Source organism: Choloepus didactylus, chromosome 19 (genome assembly GCF_015220235.1).
Source record: "Choloepus didactylus isolate mChoDid1 chromosome 19, mChoDid1.pri, whole genome shotgun sequence".
NCBI lineage: Eukaryota > Metazoa > Chordata > Mammalia > Pilosa > Megalonychidae > Choloepus > Choloepus didactylus.
In genome coordinates this window covers 33590447-33607491 of record NC_051325.1, presented here as the reverse complement: position 1 = coordinate 33607491, position 17045 = coordinate 33590447, and the positions used below count along the sequence as shown (strand labels likewise).

General features: G+C 54.7%; 2 protein-coding genes across 9 annotated transcripts in view; one reads left to right on the top strand and one right to left on the bottom strand.

Annotated features, from left to right (window-relative positions):
• SNPH (syntaphilin) overlaps nucleotides 1-4557 on the top strand; it is a 37947-nt gene extending 33390 nt beyond the window's left edge. For 5 of the 8 annotated variants that reach the window (XM_037811426.1, XM_037811424.1, XM_037811425.1 and 2 more), the window contains one exon: nucleotides 198-4555. In XM_037811426.1, the coding sequence (XP_037667354.1) occupies nucleotides 198-1365 (1168 nt within the window). In that variant the 3' untranslated portion in view covers nucleotides 1366-4555. Of the gene's footprint in view, nucleotides 1-197 lie in introns of all 8 variants that reach the window. The other 3 variants (XM_037811420.1, XM_037811427.1, XM_037811422.1) reach the window with 2 other exon arrangements.
• On the bottom strand, nucleotides 3379-15707 carry SDCBP2 (syndecan binding protein 2). The gene is made up of 9 exons (XM_037811428.1): nucleotides 15066-15707; nucleotides 14302-14371; nucleotides 13237-13337; nucleotides 9085-9243; nucleotides 8393-8568; nucleotides 8143-8314; nucleotides 5946-6037; nucleotides 5593-5693; nucleotides 3379-3460 (listed from the first exon to the last, which is right to left on the bottom strand). Exons 1-8 carry the CDS (start codon nucleotides 15117-15119, stop codon nucleotides 5639-5641), a joined length of 879 nt encoding a protein of 292 aa, XP_037667356.1. The 5' UTR covers nucleotides 15120-15707; the 3' UTR covers nucleotides 3379-3460; nucleotides 5593-5638.
• Nucleotides 15708-17045: the final 1338 nt, after the last annotated feature.

Genomic DNA, 17045 nt, shown 5'->3' with positions numbered 1-17045 from the left:
GGTGCCTGTCCCCACTCCCCGTGGTGGATAAAGGGGACTCGGCTGCGCACTGGGCGGAAGGAACCAGGCACCGGGCCCTCCCTTTCGTTGTCTGGCTCTGAGCTGCAGCAGCGCAGGGCCCTCTGTCCCCTTCTCCTCCTGTGCCCGGGCCTCTCCTGGGCCAGACGGAGAGAGTGTGTGTGTCTGTCTGCTCACAGGGACACCGAGATTGACGACCTGAAGACACAGCTGTCCCGCATGCAGGAGGACTGGATCGAGGAGGAGTGCCACCGCGTGGAGGCCCAGCTGGCCCTGAAGGAGGCCCGCAAGGAGATCAGGCAGCTCAAGCAGGTCATCGACACCGTCAAGAACAACCTCATCGACAAGGACAAGGGGCTGCAGAAGTACTTTGTGGACATCAATATCCAGAACAAGAAGCTGGAGACGCTGCTGCATAGCATGGAGGTGGCCCAGAACGGCCTCACCAAGGAGGATGGCACCGGGGAGTCGGGCGGTGGCTCACCCGCCCGCTCCCTCACCCGCAGCTCCACCTACACCAAGCTGAGTGACCCGGCCGTCTGCGGCGACCGCCCGCCCGGCGACCCCTCCAGCACCTCCGCCGAGGACGGGGCTGATAGTGGCTTCGCGGTGGCCGATGACACGATGAGCCGGACGGATGTGCTGGAGGCCAGCAGCCTACTGTCGTCGGGGATGGACTGTGGCCTCGATGAGGCCTCGCTGCACAGCTCCTTCAGCCTGGGCCCCCGCCTCCCTGCCAGCAATACCTCTGAGAAGCTACTGTATGGCATGGAGGCCGGCGTGCAAGCCAGCTGCATGCAGGAGCAGGCCATCCAGACGGACTTCGCACAGTACCAGCCCGACCTGGACACCATCCTGGAGAAAGTGACCAAGGCCCAGGTCTGTGGGACAGTCCCCGAGTCAGGGGACGGGCATACGGAGCTGGGTCCCCGACCCCTGGGGCCCAGGGACCCCAACGCAGCAGTGGTGGTGACAGTGGGTGACGAGTTTGAAGCCCTGGAGCCCATCACCCGCGGGCCGGCCCCACACAAACCTGGTGCCAACCCCAACCCCGGCCTGTCAGTGAGCGTGGCCTGCCCCATGGAAGAGGAGGAAGAGGCAGCTGTGGCCGAGAAGGAGCCCAAGAGTTACTGGAGCCGCCACTACATCGTGGATCTGCTGGCCGTGGTGGTGCCGGCCGTGCCCACGGTGGCCTGGCTCTGCCGCTCCCAGCGGCGCCAGGGCCAGCCCATCTACAACATCAGCTCCCTGCTGCGGGGCTGCTGCACCGTGGCCTTGCACTCCATCCGCAGGATCAGCTGCCGCTCGCTCAGCCAGCCAGGCCCGGGCAGCAGCTCCCAGCTCTGAGGGCCTGGCCCAGCCAGCGGCTCGAGCGGCCTGACCACTGATTGTATGGGTGCCGCTCTCCCTCTCACACGTCCCCGTGGGGCATCATCTTATTTATTTCATTTTGGGTTTGGTGGTGTTTTTTTCAGGTTTTTTTTTTCAGTGGGAGCTGAGGGTAGAATTGGGGGCAAGGCATCCTGCAGCTTTGACAGAAAACAAAGGGACACCACAGGCAGGGAGGTGCACTGGTTGAGCAGACTGCAGAGAGAGAAGGTGGTGGGCGCCCCCCACCCCAGCGCCTCTGCCCACCTGGCCCCTCAGGCGGGGAAGACCCTGCTCCGGAAGTGTCTGGTGCGTGTGTCCGGGGAGGCTGCCCTCGAGTTGCCTGTCAAGGCCCCTGCCCCATCCTGCCTGGCCCCTGCTCACTCCCTCCATGCTTTGTCTCCCAAGCCAGCCCTTGCCCTCAGCCCAGCCTCCCGGGTCAGTATTATCCACTCAGATGGCGGGAGCACAGCCCAAGGTGCAGGCCACTGAACCAAGGATCCAGAGCAGGGTTTGGGACCGCCGGGCCTGGGCTGGAGCTCCGGCCTCCCCCGGCTGCTCCAAGCGTCAGGGCTCAGAAGCAGAGTCGAGAGCACGGGCTGGAGGAAAGGCAGTGATGGGGCGAGAGGTGGCCGAGGGCTGTGTGGGTTCTGTGTTGTCTGTTCATCCTAGGCCTTCCCCATGATCCATTTTCCTCTTGGCGCTTCTGGTGTGTCAGCTGATTCTTCCTGTGAGAGAGCGAAGCCAGGCCAGCTCAGCGCTGGGATGGGGAGCGCTGGCGAGCCCAGGTCCTGGCAGGAGAATCTGCCAGTCCCAGGACAGGCATGGGGACTCCAGTCTTCTGAGATGAGGTCCCCACAGTCGGGAAAATGGGACTAGACTCAGGCATCCTCAGCTTGTTTGAAAAGCCAGAGGCCATAACTGCCCCTGGAGCTTGCCCTGAGCTTCTCTGGGGGCCTCGGGCCCAACTTCTGCTTTGCACTATGTTCCCTTTGGGGCTTGGTTCTCACCCACCCCAGGACTCCATGAGGTGGTCACCTGCTTTTGGCGGGGAGGGTTCCCAAATCTCAGGCCTTTATGCCTCTGTGGGGAATTTGGGCAGGATGAATCCAAATGAGATACTAAAGCCATGATGTTCATCCAGGCCAAAGCAGGGTGCCCTGGGATGTGGTTCCCAGGAGGTGGTGGGCGGGCGGGAGACCTGCAGCCTTGCCCTGCTCCCAGCCAAGCCCCAGGCTGCCCAAGAAGGTTCACTGTCACCACCTCCCATCCCAGGACCACACATGGGTCCTTCAGCAAAGCTGCTGACATTGTAAGTTTACCATTCTTACTTTATAAAGAGAACCGGCTCCCCTTCCCCATCAGGGGTTACGTCCATCTGGCCATTCCCCCACTTTTCAGGAGCCAAGGCTCCACATCCGGGGCAGGTGGTGGGGCCCTGCGCCTTACCCCTCCGGCCTGGGGTCCACCCTGCTTTCCTGCCAAGGTTGCTCGCCATCCCCACCCCTGCTGCTCGGCCAGGCCTTGCCTGACTCTTGGGGTCTGCCTCCCCCTCTGCACGCTCCTGCTCTGGGGGAGCGCCTGCATGCACTGGAAGCGGGCAGCCGGCCCAGCCACTGGGGCGGAGAGCTCCCCTCTGCCACGTGCTTGTGCCTCCAAAGCTCCCACCTCAGTCAGTGCCCCTTTGTGGAGCGGTTCCACCCAGCTGAACCAAACTCTAATGCCTGGGGGCCTGGCCAGGCTACCCCACAGGACGCTGGGGTCGTGACATGGAGGGGGCAGCGGACAAAACCCAATCCAAAGCCGGGCCAGGGCTAGCTGTGGACTCAGCCTCTTGGGCCATGTACTCATGGCACTGCATAGTGTCTCAGAGATCTTCACAGGAATTTTCACAGAGAAAATAAATGTATTGCTGTATCTGGTGACATAAAATCTATATATTTTCACCACTGGAATTCAATCGAGCCACGTAGCCCCTCTGCTCCTGTCTGCGTCTTGCTGTCCCGTGGCCTTCCTTTGTGTCTTGTGTTTTTGGGGGATGTGGTCAAGGCTGCGGCCGTGGTCTGCGCTGTCCCTGATATGGAGAAGCCACTAGTGAAGGGCTGTGGTTGGGCCCCAGGTCTGGAGAGGAGGTTAGTGGGGGACCAGCTGCAGCCCTCTCTCCTGCCCTGGCCCAAGACCTGCCTGTGGGGATCACTAGAGGCCTCAGCCCACAGCGTTTCTTTTGGGGGGGTCTGGTAGGGCTGCCGGATGGCTTCTCTTCATCTTATCAGTGTAGGGGTGCCTTGCAGACCCCAGCCCTGGGACAGACCTGGGACCCACTTTGCCAGGGTCCCAGCCCGGCCTGCCCAGCCCCAGCGTGGCTGTGTGTGTGCTCAGAATCCCGCATCTATGCAAAGGGAGCAGCGAGGCCTGGGGCTCCGGGCAGCAGGGGTGCGGCAGGCCTGTGGGCTCAGGCCCCAAGCCCTGACTATGCAAGGGCCCTGAATGGGAGGGTGGGCTGGGAGGCAAGGCCAGGGCCCTCGGGGCCTCCCTTTGGGAGTGCTCATCCTCCAAAGCTCCCCTTCTCCTTCCTGCTTAATACTTTCTCCTTTGGGCTGTGACCTTTCCTTCCTGCTCTTGGCTTCTGGAGCAGATCTCTGTGGGATTCCCGTCCTCAGCCTCCAGCCGGAGCTGATTCAGTCCTGTGGGACCTTCTGGTCCCTTGAATCAGGCGGCCTGAGGCAGCTTCTCCTTGGTTGAGGACGTGGGGCACAAGGGGCCTCGCTGCCTCTCTCTCTGGTCCAGGCTCGGGAGTCGGGCTGGGCCTCGAGTGGGGTTTCTGCCAGTTATCTCCCAAGGGGATAACAGCTTTTCCCTGGAACACCCTTCCCAACTGCCACTGACACGGGGGTCTCTGACAGCACCCTGGGGAGGGGTGGGGCACATTACAAGGTTCCGGCACCACCCGAGGTGCCTCTGCCCAGGGAACTCACGAACACCCACCCCCTCTGATCTCGGGGGATTATGCGAGCGAGCCGCAGAATGTTCTGATGTTGGGGCCATCCCCTTGACAGCGAATTCATGGCGGTCTGGGAAGGGGAGGGTGGGGAGTCTTCACTCTTGTCTCCTTTGTCCATTTGTTCAGACAGAGTTGTACCGGCAGCAGACAGCTCTGAATTAAAGCATGAAAACACAGCAAGACCCTTGGCCTGCTTTTTTTTGTATTGTGTCTTTTTTCTGAGGCAGAGTGTGTGGGTGGGGAGAGCTCATACTTTCCTCCACCAGCTCAGGAGGAAAAAGCCGAGTTTACAAAGGAAAAAGCCAATCACTTCCCGTGTCAAGGGGATCCAAGGGCTCTGCATGCACCTGGTGCGTGGATCTGGGGCTCCACTCCCTACCTCGGGGGTCATGCAAGGGACCTCGAACTGCCTCCCCCATCCTCAGAGTGTCGACCCTGTTGGCTCCATCAGTACATCGCATTTTGTCCTCTCCAACACCCTCTGGAGGTGTTGCAGATGCAGAAGAGGCCACGGTCACTCAGCAGGGGATTGAACCAAAGCCAGTGCTCCCTCTTCCAGCCCTGCTGCCTCCCCAGGACACACCCCACCCTGTCCCCACAATTCTAGTGCCTGCATAAGACTGCCAGAGGCAAATCGCTGCTCGCAGAAGCACCACATAGAAGGGCCTTGGTCTCACCATTGTTTACAAGAAAATCAACCCTGGTGTGTCATGGGACCAAGGATGCTGGTGTTTTCAATTACCTTGAAGAAGGGATTTTATTTAAAATATGTTTTCGAAAGACAGTCAAGAATTATATAGAGTATGTTAGTGACAAAGAGCCAGTAAAGGCAAAAGAAAATATTCTCACAAAGCAAGTAGTTCTGTTCTCTCAAAACATGTAAATGTTTTCCCGCTAGAGGCAAACATTTTGAAAAGGGACCCAGCTGCAACTTTAAGAAGGGTTTAGCTGGTCCTGTCTATGCGCCCAGCATTTAAATGAGCACAGAGAAGCCTCAGGCCCTTTTAGAGTTCTGAGGCTTTGGGGAGGCCCGTGTGTACAAAAGACAGATCCACATGATGTGAGATCTGAGAGCTGATGTCCACTACATCCGGAACCCGCCCCCAGGAGGCCCCGCCCCCAGGGGGCCCCACCCACCCTGGCAGCTCCGCCCCTTGCAGCCCCGCCCCCTGAAGCCCCACCCCACGTGACAGGCCATCTGCAACCTGACATGGAGGATGGGAGGGCGGCGGCCGGAGCTGTCCTGTGGCTTCAGACATCTGGGATGGAATGGTCCATGGTGTGTTGGAGCAGGGTCGGGGACAACCTAGACACAGCAACGACAACACCGGCCAAAACTGGCAACACCTTCTCCCCTGAGAGCCTGTGCCTCCCCACGTGAGCTTTCACTTCAACTTCTAAGACTTCCAGGTGGCCAGAAGCCATCAGACCTCGAAGGGCAGAGAGGGGAGGGGAGGGCAGGGGGGCAGCACCTGCGCCCTGGGTTAGGGTTGAGGCAAGTCCTGTAGGAGGGGAGGGGGAGGGGAGGTGGGAGGGAGGGGAGGGGGCGCAGACTTACTTTCTGATCATGTGCTCATAGATCACAGTGGGGATGATGGTCAAGGTGACGGTGCTCCCAGCCAAGGCCAGAATCTCAGTGATCTCTCTGTCCTGGAGAGGAGGCGAGTGCGCCGTCACCCAGGGGCTGGGAGCCTCCGGGGAGGGGTCAGCATGGCCACTGCCAAGGACGCCCACGACACCTGTCAGCCGGGGCGGGGCCGCCTCAACCCCTGAGCCTTGTCTGATGAAGGTCCCAGGCAGGCCCCCAGGGGCAGCGTTGCTTGAACAAGAGCATCAGCCTCTGGGCCTCCCATCTGAGGAGCCCCTCAGTAAAGTGAGGCAGCTGGGTGAGGTGGCTCCCCTTGGGTGAGCCTGACCGTAACGGGGATCATAAACTCTCTTCTTCCTCTTCCCCTAAGGGCTCCTGGGTCTCGCCAAGCCCACACTCTCTATCCCAGCTCCCTGGCCCCAGTCACACTCGGGTTCTGGCAAGGAGGGGACCTACCCAGGGGGAGTCACTGGTGCACCCACCCACCCTCTGGGCTCTTGTCGGCCAGCCAGCCTGAGCCAGGCCTCACGTGGGACCTCTTCCTCTTACATCTTGCTGACTGGTAAAGAGAATGCCCTGCAGAAGCCATCCAGATCGTGGGAAGAACCAGAAACTAAACTCTAAGCAAAATGTGTCAAATGGCACAACCATTACAAGTTTGACCGTAGAAGAGCCTCTGGCCCTTACTTAAAACCTAGTGACTTTTACTTTACACATATATCTGCCTGGATCATGCGTTTTCTTAGCTGCTTCAGAATCAACAAGAGACAATGTGCTAGACAGGACGCGTGACTGCCACAAGGACACAGAGACAAGGGAATGCAGGGAGCTGCCTGGAGCTGCCCGGTAAAGGGGTAAACCCAGTCCCTGAGGGCTTCACAGCCTCGGGGTCTGGTAGAGTAACCATCAGCAAGGGCAACAGAATCTGCCACACCTTTTAGAATGATTGCTCTCTAGAATGGTTAAGATCAGAGAGCTGTAATGCTGTTTAAGGAGTGAATTCACTAGTATCCAAAAATTCCAGCCATTCAGAATTGGTATTTCTTTACTCTGCTTTTTAAGTCTGATAGGTTCCCCTTGGACTGTCACGCCTGATCCCAGAGGAGGAAGCAGCAGGACGGATCGTAGACAGACATTAGGAAGAACTTCCTGACTACTGATCATAAGTCACCAGAACAGGCAAAGAAGCAGACAGCACGTTTCAGGAATGCCTGGGTGCTGGTGCTCGTGGTGAGCAGAGGCCTGACTTATCTGATGAGGAGCCAGGCCTCATGTGGGACTCCTTCCTCTTACTTTTGCTGACCCAGGCTCCTTCTGCCCAGGAAGCCCTGAAGCTCCAGATGCAAGGCAGTGCAGGGACTCTCACTCTAAGCCACAACTGGGGGGTTGACAGCCCCGGCTCTCAGTGGCGTTAAGTCAGGGTAAAACCTCGCTTTTTTGGGGAACCAAAAACCATCTGACTCATCATTCTCCATGGGCCAAGACACAATGGGTGCTCCATCTACATCCTAGACTGCTCACCCTTTCTTAGATTTTAAAGAAAAAATTCACCGTACCACCCACCTTTTGAAAAATAAACAAAGGTCAGAAAAAAAGTAGCTGAATAGCAATTTTCTAAAACATTCCTATTACCAAATGTGATCAGTATGCAAACAGAAGGCGCACACAGAGTAAGGAGGCAGCAGTGCAGCCAGTAGCCAGTTAGGTGCCCATGTCTTCACCTGGGTGCCAGATCCTCACCTGAGTGCTGTGTCCGCCTCACCTGGGTGACGTGTCCTCATCCGGGTGCCATGTCCTCATCTGAGTGCTGTGTCATCGCCCGAGTCCCCATATCCTCACCTGCGTTCCCGTGTCCTCACCTGCGTTCCCGTGTCCTCACCTGAGTCCCCATATCCTCACCTGAGTTCCCGTGTCCTCACCTGCGTGCCTGTGTCCTCACACGAGCTGTTGCACCCCCCCCTCCTTCCGTCACACCTCCAGCCACGTCTCAGTAACAACAGCTACTTACTGAGGACCCTGGCTCGATTCCCAGAGCGGTATGTGAATGCTTATTAAATCCTTGTGGGCAGCTGAGGCTTGGAGAGGGGCAGCAGCCTGCTCACGGACCTGGACCTTCCAGAACCCCCAGCCCTGAAACTCCCGGGGCGGAGAATGGCCGGGTGCCTACCTTCAGCCCAGTGACGTTCTGCCCGTTCACCTCACAGATGTAGTGGTGGGTGAGGAGCCCGTTGAGGGCCGCAGAGCTCCCTTTGACCACAGAGATGACCTTCCCCTTCTTGATGACGAAGCCGACGTGGCCCCTGCTGTCCTTGCGCATGGTAACCGTCCGCTGGAACGGCCTGGTGGGGAGGGACAGTGAGCTGGGCCTGGGGATGCGGCGGGGTCAGACAGAGGCTCCTGGGGGCCTGGCTACTCACCTGTCCCGAACGACCATGACGATCCTTTCAGCCGAGGCCTTCTTCATGGCCCGGTGGGCTTTGTCTGTGCTCCAGCCGGCACAGTCGCGCCCATTGATCTGCAGGATCTGGTCCCCAAAGCGCAGCCCCACGAGGGAAGCGGGGGTGTTGGCCTGGACTAACTGCACAAAGACCCCCTGGTGGAGGCAGGGACCCTGGTCAGCTTACCCTGGCCCAGCCTTGGGCCACGTGCATCCTCCAAGCTGTGCTTTTCCCTCCTGGTTCTTCCGGAGCCTACAGGCTGGTGCAATGGTTACCCCTTTTTCCTGAGGGGGAAACACTCCAGGCCACACAGCTGGAAGGCGACGGAGTGGAATTTCAACCCTGGCTGGAGGCTGCACCACTAACCACCATACTGTATGGCCTCTCACAGCGGCCTCGGGCTATCCCTGGCTTCCATGGTCTAGACAGCTGCCTGACGGCTCTGAGTTGGGGAGGGGCAGAAGGGAGGCTCTGAGTCACAGGAGCCCACGATGGGGCACGCGGAGGACCCTGCTGCAACAGCCCTGGGCCTTGGATAGGGAGGGGGTAGGCAGAGAGCCAGCCTGGGCTTGGGGGCCAGGGGGACGCAGGTTCCGAGGCCGGCTCTGCGCCTTCCTTCCTGTGGACGGGCCAGCCGGCCGCCCTCCTCGCCGCCCGGGCCCCAGCCGCACCTTGTCGATGGCCCGCAGCCGGAGCCCGGTCTTGCCCCGCTCGTCCTTGCACAGGTGGATCTCGCGCACGCCGGGCTTGATCTCGGCGCGCCGCACGCCCAGGCTGTTCCCGGTCACCGGCGCCACCACCTGGCCGGGCGAGGGGCCTGAAGCCGCCGGCTGCAGACACCAGCGGAGCAGGGGGTCAGCCCGGGCCTCCGGGGCTTGGCGCCCAAGGGCCTCCGCGCTGGGGGAAGGAGGGCTGGAGGGGCTGCTGGCCCCCGCCCCCTTCAGACCACACGCTTCTCCGCAGGGGCCGAGAGGGGATGTGGCTCCATGAAGCCGCTAGGGGGCGTCAAAGTCCACGCCCCTCGACTAAAATGGGGCAAGGGGAGCAGGCGGGTATACGGGGAAGGGATCTCATTATCCAACGGAAATTGATAGCAGGAAAAGACCCCTTAAAAACCCACTTAAAAATAGATGCAAAATTTCCCAGTAAATAGTGAACAAATGGGGGGGGCTCAATTTGTTTTTTGTCTTGAAAATTTTTAAACTAAAATTAAATGAATAAATGATTTCCCTCTAAGATGGGGAATAAGGCAAAACTGTTCACTCGTATCCCTACTATTTAACAAAGTACTGGAAATTCTAGCCAGTGCAATAAGGCAAAAAGGGGACTGTGGTGGTTAGGTTTGTGTGTCAACTTGGCAGGTGACGGTGACCAGTTGTCTGGTCAAGCAGGCACTGGCCTAACTACTATTGCAAGGATATTTTGTGGACTTAAATCATCAGTAGTTTTATTGCATCTATGGCTGATTACATCTACAGTCAACTAAGGGGAGTGTTGTCAGCAATGAGGGACATTTAATCCAATCAGATGAAGGCTTTAAAAGAAGTGATGACTTCAGCACTCAGAAGAAAGAATTTTCATCTCTACTTCAAGCAGCCAGCCTCTCCTGGGGAATTCATCGAAAACCTTAATCTGTTGCTAACTTGCAGCCTGCCCTATGGATATTTGGACTCGTGCATCCCCACAGTTGCATGAGACACTTTTATAATATCTCATATTTATAGATATCTCCTGTTCGTTCTGTTTCCCTAGAGAACCCTAATACATGTATATAAAAGGCATAATCAGAAAAGAAGAAATAAAACTATCCCTACTTGCAGATGACATGATGGTCTGTGTAGAAAATCCCAAGGAAGCTACACACACACACACACACACACACACACACACACACACACACCTAGAACTAATAAGTGAGTTTGGCAAGGTTACAGGATGTAAGATCAAACAAAATTCAACTGTAATTCTATATACTGGCAATGAACACGTGGAAACTGAACTTAAAAATACAATGCCACTTGCAATCGCTCAAAAAAAAGGCTGGAGTGGGGGTGATACTTAGGTATTAATCTAACAAAACATGTACAGTAATTGTATGGTGAGAATGATAAAGCAGTGATGAAAAATATCAAAAAATATCTAAGTATTCATGATTGGAAGAATATCATAAAGATGTCCCCCAAATTGATATACAGAATTAATGCAATTTCTATCAAAATCCCTATGAGATATTTAAAAAATATATACAAGGTTAACCAAAAGTTTGCATGAAAAGACAAAGGAAAAATAGCTAAAACTATTCTGAAAGAGAATAAAGTGGGAGGAATCACTCTACCCAGTATTAAGGCATACAATATAGCCACAGGGATCAAGACAGTATGGTAGGGTCAGAGGGAGAGACACATAGATCAACAGAACAGAACAGGGAATCCAGAAGGAGAGCCACACAAATATGGCCAACTGATTTTTGACAGAGGTGCAAAAGCAATTCAATAGACAAAGGATAAGCTTTTCAACAAAAGGTGCTGGAGCAATTGAGCATCCACAGACAAAAAATATGAACTTAAATCTCACACCTTATTTTAAAAAGTAACTCAAAATGAATCACAGACTTGAATGTAAAATGTAAAATTATGAAATTTTTAGAAAAATGTAGGAGAAAGTATTTGGGATCTGGGCTAGGTAGAGTCCTGAGACTTCACACCAAAAGCTTGATCCAACAAATGAAAAACAAAAAACATTTCATTCATTGATCCAGCAGAAGAAAAATGAAAAACATTCCAACAAATGAAAAATGGATAAATCATCAAAATTAAAAACTTTTGCTCTGCAAAAGACCCTGTTAAGAGGATGAAAAGACAAGCTACTGTCTCAGAGAAAATATTTGCAAATCACATATCTGACAAAGAACTATAGAATATAGCAAGACTTCTCAAAACTGAACAGTAAACAAAAAAGTAAAAACAACAAAACAAACCTCCCAAGCAATCCAATTAGAAAATGGGCAAAAGACATGAACAGATATTTCACCTAAGAGGATATAGAGATGGCAAATAAGCAGAAGGAAAAAAAAAAAAAAAAGTTCAACCTCATTAGCCTTCAGGGAAATGCAAATTAAAACCACAATGAGATACCACTACACATCTATCAGAATGACTAAAATAAAAAATAGTAATAACACCAAATGCTGGTGAGGATGTGGAGAAACTGGATCATTTGTCCACTGCTGGTGGAAATGTGAAATGGCACAGCCACTCTGAAAAAGAGTGGGACAATTTCTTAACAACTAAACATACGTATAACCCAGCAATTGCATTCTTGGGCATTTGTCCGAAAGAAGTGAAAACTTACAATCTGCACAAAAATCTGTACTCGATTGTTCATAACAGCTGTAATTGTAATAGACCCAAACTGGAAACAACCAAAATGCCCCTCAGTAGGTTAAACTGACTGTGGTGCATCCATGCCATGGAATACAACTCAGCGATAACAAGGAAGGAACTACTGGTGCACGGAACACCTTGGATGGATCTCAGGGGTCTTATGCTGAGAGAAAAAAAGCCAGTCTCTGAGGGTCATGTACTGTATAATTCCACTTATATAACATTCTTAAATGACAAAATTATGGATGTGTTAAACAGACAAGTTGGCGCTAAGGGATGATGGATGGGGACATGGGTGTCGGGGAGATTATAAAGGGGGTGGCAAGAGGGAAGTCTCGGTGGTGGTGTAACTATTGGGGAAATTAGGGGAAGGTGCGTGGGACTTCTCTATGTTATCTTTGCAACTTCCTGTGCATCTATGATTATTTCAAAATAAAAAATTAAATAAATAAATATAATGAAAACATTTTCATTATGAAAATGCATTAATCTGTATTATATTTTTAACGAAATTTAGGCTGAATGAATTTATGTCCCAATTAATGGAACAAAGGATAATTGAATTGACAGATGAAAATGGAACCCTGCACAACACAGCCTCCTTTGCTTCGTGTTTGTATTTCACAGCATAACCATCGAGGGGGTCATGTTGCAAAAACATCTCAGGGTGTCACCAGTTTTTCTCAGGGTCCTGCACATCCTCAACCTTGTCTATTTTCTCCTGGTTGGCTGCTAACTGGTCTGGCCCTGTCAGAACCCTCATTAGTCAGTGGCTTTGTATGTGGCTGTGGCAATTCTCCATTGTCACTTCCATCAACTTCTTGAAATCCTCCAGCCTTAGTTGCACTTTGCCATTGGTTTTCCTTGGCTCAGAGAAAGGCTGGCAGACAATGACAGCTGACGTGCAGGGACGCCAGAGCCACTTGGGAGGGCATTGGAGTGGACACTGGCTTTACCAGTGAATGAATACATTTTCAGTAGTGAATAGTTCTGTGTTAAGGTGTCTTTTGCTTCCCAAAGCCATGGAGAGCAGCAGTCAAGCATTATTGTTTAATGTGGGGACCTGAGCTGGATGACAGGCTCCTCCCCTCTCAGCTCTGCCTTGTCCCTTGCAGCTGCTGCCGAGGCTCAGGTAGCCTCCATCTGAAGCCCTCGGGCTCAGGCTGGGTTTAATGTCCTCCCTTCTCATTCCCCAGGCTCAGCCCGAGCTCCAAGGGCAGGCCCTGACCCCCTGGCCCTAGGCCTGCGGGAAGACAGGAAAGCCCACTGCACTTCTAATGATGACACTCAATGAAAAGTGTCATCAAGAAAGTCCCAGGAATGCTGGGGCAAGGGGAGATTCCTGCACAGGGTGGAAGGAAGTCTGTTTAAATGGCAGGGCCAAGAAGGAGGGAGACTTGGGACACTCTGCGCCCATTTAGGCAAGAAGAAAGCACCTACATTGTCATCCTCTGGAATCTGGGGCAGATTCTGCTGGACTTCTTGGCTGGAGAGGGAAAGACCCATGTAACTTTCCAATTCTGCCAGGTTGGGGTACAAACCTGATGGGGAAGAGAAGGGAGAAAGAAGAAAGGTGTCACTCAAGGGCACAAGCTTATCTCTGCCTGCCTGGCTCTCGTGTGGTCGCCAAGGTTGTCAGCCTTAGTTTTATGAAGAAACAGGGCCTGGGAATGTGGTTTGTTCCCAAGAATGTGGTGTGTTCCTGAGAGCACCGTGTACATGTGAGAACACTGCATCCCTTGGCATGCTATTTGTCCCCAGAAAAGCCATGTGTCCCTAGGTACCTTGTGTATCCCTGAGAATGCTCTGTGTCCCCAGCCTCCCTGCATCCCAGAGAACGCCACGTATCCTCAGGTGAAGGTGAAATGTGCAGGGGCAGGGAGTGGGCAAGAGGTGACTGTGTCCTCAGGGCCAGTACTGCCCTGAGCCCGGGCAAGCAGCCCTGCCCCGCCTTGTGCCTCCCATCTGTCCCAGGAAACTTCTAGTCCCTTTGGTGCCTGGGACTGGCCAGGACCAGCAGCACCATCTGGGCAGGGCCCTGGTCCCTCTCTCCGAACTTCTAGGTGCTGGCTCCCACTCCCACTACAGCTTCACTTCCAGGACGGGGCCTGGCAAACATGGCTGTCTCTGACCAACATGGTATTTCATCTCTGGGATCACGAGACTTTGGATCACCAGTGTGCCCACACACTGATTTGGGGTGGTTCAAATTGATTATATAGACAGGGGCACCACAAATATCACATCCTGGAGGTGGCCTTGCTGGGGGCAGTCGGCCACAGATAGCTTGACTCTCAGCACTGGGCTCAGAAGATCCAATAGGAGCTCACCAGGCAGACAAGTAGGGCAAGGCCTCCAGGAGGCCAAGGTGCCCAGGCAGTGAGAGGTGGGGAAGCCTGGGTCCTCCCCACCTGCCCACGTTGAGCCCAGGGCCTGGGAGCCTCCTGCAGCTTTGGAGCCTCTGTCCTGATGATTTCCTTGAGCGCCCCCACCCCAGAGGCTCACCTGAAGGTGGGGAGGCAGCTGCCTCCTGGGCTGGGAGGGCGGGCATCCGGGGTGCAGCTCGGGCCTGTGCCTGGGGAAGGATGAGGAGAGCTGGTCAGTGGTGGCTGGGATGCAGGGACCCCTTGGAGCCTGGGGCTCCCTGAAGCAGGTGGGGGTCCAGGCATTAGGTATGCTGGTGGGCCTAGGGGTCCCCGAACCCTCAAGGTAGTGTGTAAATTGTGCCCTCAGTGGATGTGTATATTTCTAGGGGAAGTTTCTCCCAAGGGCCCATGACCCCCAAATGTCACAATCTGCTTACTGCCCGAGGCAGCCCGAACATTGAGGCCCACCTCCCAACCAAGTTCTCCACTGTAAACCCCAAATTCTGGAAGCTCCCTTGGATGGGAGAGTGAAGGATGGAGCTTCTGGTGGCTGAGTTCAGGCCAAACCTCGCCCCACCTGGCTCTGCCCTGGAAGCCTGCCCCAGGCTGTGGGATCTGGCCTGAGCTCGACGGAGGAAGTGCCAGGATGTGGGACAGGGAGAGGCTTGGGAGGGGAGCGTCTGCAGCCACTCGGTCTTCTCAGTTCCTGCTGTGACTCCATGACCTTGGCCTCTGGACCCCTTCTCCGCCCAGCAGGCCCTGCAGTGGGGTCCCGCATGCCCCAGGCCCACTCGGAAATCCTACAACCAGCCACCTCCCAAGGCAAGCCTTCCTTAGTTATAATGGGGGGACCTGAGCACCCCCATCAGGGAGCCCAGGCTAACCCAGGCCTGGGGCTGGTACCTGCATGGCTTGGTCCACCTTCAGGTCCTCCAGAGAAGGGTACAGGGCAGACATGGCTGCTCCTCGGAACACTTGCGGAGCCTCGGAGGGTGCGGAGGGGATGAGGATGCAGTTGATGAGAAGAGGCCGAGGAGCTGCTGGGTGGTGGGGACTACAGGGGAGGCATGAACGGTCACCTCCTGCCCACTGTGTGCCCTGGAGGAGTCTCAGCCAGGGGAAAGACAGCAGGAAGGTATTATTACTCCCATTTTATTGGTGAAAAAAAAACTGGAATTCAGAGCTGAGGAACTGGGATTTGAACCAAAGTCAGCTTGGTTCCAAATCCACAGTCTCCTGCTTCACAAAAGTGCATCACATCACGTTTGACTGACCCTGGGCTTTAGAACCAGGCACTGGGACCATTCAGGAGGTGCTGGCCGGGAAAAGCAGGATTATTTAGCAGGGCCATGCACTTTCCTGCCATGTTTCAAGGGTCAGATGGGCTAACAAGGGTCTGATCACTGAAGACCTAAACTCAGTTCAGCAGGTGCATGTTGAGTGCCTGCTGTGATCAGGCCTTACGTTAGGGATTTGCATAAAAATATAGAATTCAGTCACAGTGTCAAGTGGGTTGGGACTTAATATTACAACAGAGAGGCAGCCAAGGCACTTAGAATCCCTCTCCCACCCCCACCGCCCCTTTTCCCCTCGGGGCACTGGAGCTCCTACTGTCAACCAGCAATTTCTTGGCCACAATGAAGTAAGACCAATGAAAATTCTTAAGAACCTGCCCACAAACTGTAGTTGAATTTAAATACCTGACAGAACACTGCTCCAAAGGGAGAAGAGAGAAGAGGGGAGGGAAGGAGAACTTTTACCGAACACCTTCTAATCGTCCCAGTAGGGCCTTGGAGGACGGTACCCACAGAAATTCAAAGGAATTATCCCTTTAGAAATGCTTATTTCCTCCCTAGATGATATGTGGGAAGGGAGCAGTTGATCTTTCTGGATTCTTTTCCATTTACTCACTCCCCCTGGCCCTGTCACGTCTCCAGGCCTCTGTGGTGCAATGCCCCTCCCCAGGCCCATCATCCTCAGTCCCACCGGACAGGCTGCACTGGCCCCTCAGGCACCGAGGGCCCTGCCTGCCCTGGGCTCAGCAATTGTCCTTCGTCTGTCTTCCCGGGCGAACTGCAGCTCCCTGGGGTCAGGGGGATCTAACTCATCCCCCCGGACCCACGGCCCGGGCCAGGTCCACCTGTGGCGGGTGCACGTGTTCAAGGAATGTCTGGCGTTGCACACGGAGCTGCGTGGCCCCCACGAGTGGGCTGTGCCAGAGGCGATGTGATTCTAGCCCCGCCCAGGCCCAGATCTGCTGGGCCTCTCCCCTGCGTGACCCCCCGAGGCCCAGGACAACCTCATCCATCACTGCTCCTCCTGGCCTCCCTCTACACTTGCTGCCTGGGCCTCAGTCATCCTTCACCCCATTCCTCCCACCACCCCTTCCGAAGTCTGTCACCAAACCCCATCTCTGGACCCACCCGGTGTCGTTGTACAGACTGCCATCATCTCCCATCCCCACCCCAGGTGCCACAACATTCTACAAACGGGTCTCTGCCTCCCCTCGTGCTGTTCTCCAACAGCCAACAGACCCTTTCTGCACCAGGCCGGGTTCCCCACCGCCCTCAGAATCTAGTCTACACTCGCTAAAGTGGCCCACAAGGCCTCCACGATTCCACCAGAGGCTGGAGCTGTTGGCCTTTGGACCAGACACAAACCAGATTTTATTTGGCCCTCACAGACTACTTTAAACATTCAAATTAACGGTCTAAGTACAAAATTCAAGGCACTGCATTGAACAATCTAGAGTCTCTGCTGCTCCTGAAAAATAGGAAGCTCTGGCAACTCTGGACTTCACCTGAGTAGCCACAGACTCCAGGTGCCCCGGTCCTCACCAGTCTCTATTGTGTCTTACACCCAGTCTGCTTTACTCACTGGCAC

Bases quoted from the DNA above. Each gene is read 5' to 3' on its own strand.
- SDCBP2 (XM_037811428.1), bottom strand. From the start codon at position 15,119: ATGTCTGCCCTGTACCCTTCTCTGGAGGACCTGAAGGTGGACCAAGCC. The intron at 6,038-8,142 runs GTAGGCACCCGG...CCTCCTCTCCAG, and splicing joins AGAACGTCACTGGGCTGAAG to GACAGAGAGATCACTGAGAT. The intron at 5,694-5,945 runs GTAAGTCTGCGC...TGCTGTGTCTAG, and splicing joins TATGAGCACATGATCAGAAA to GTTGTCCCCGACCCTGCTCC.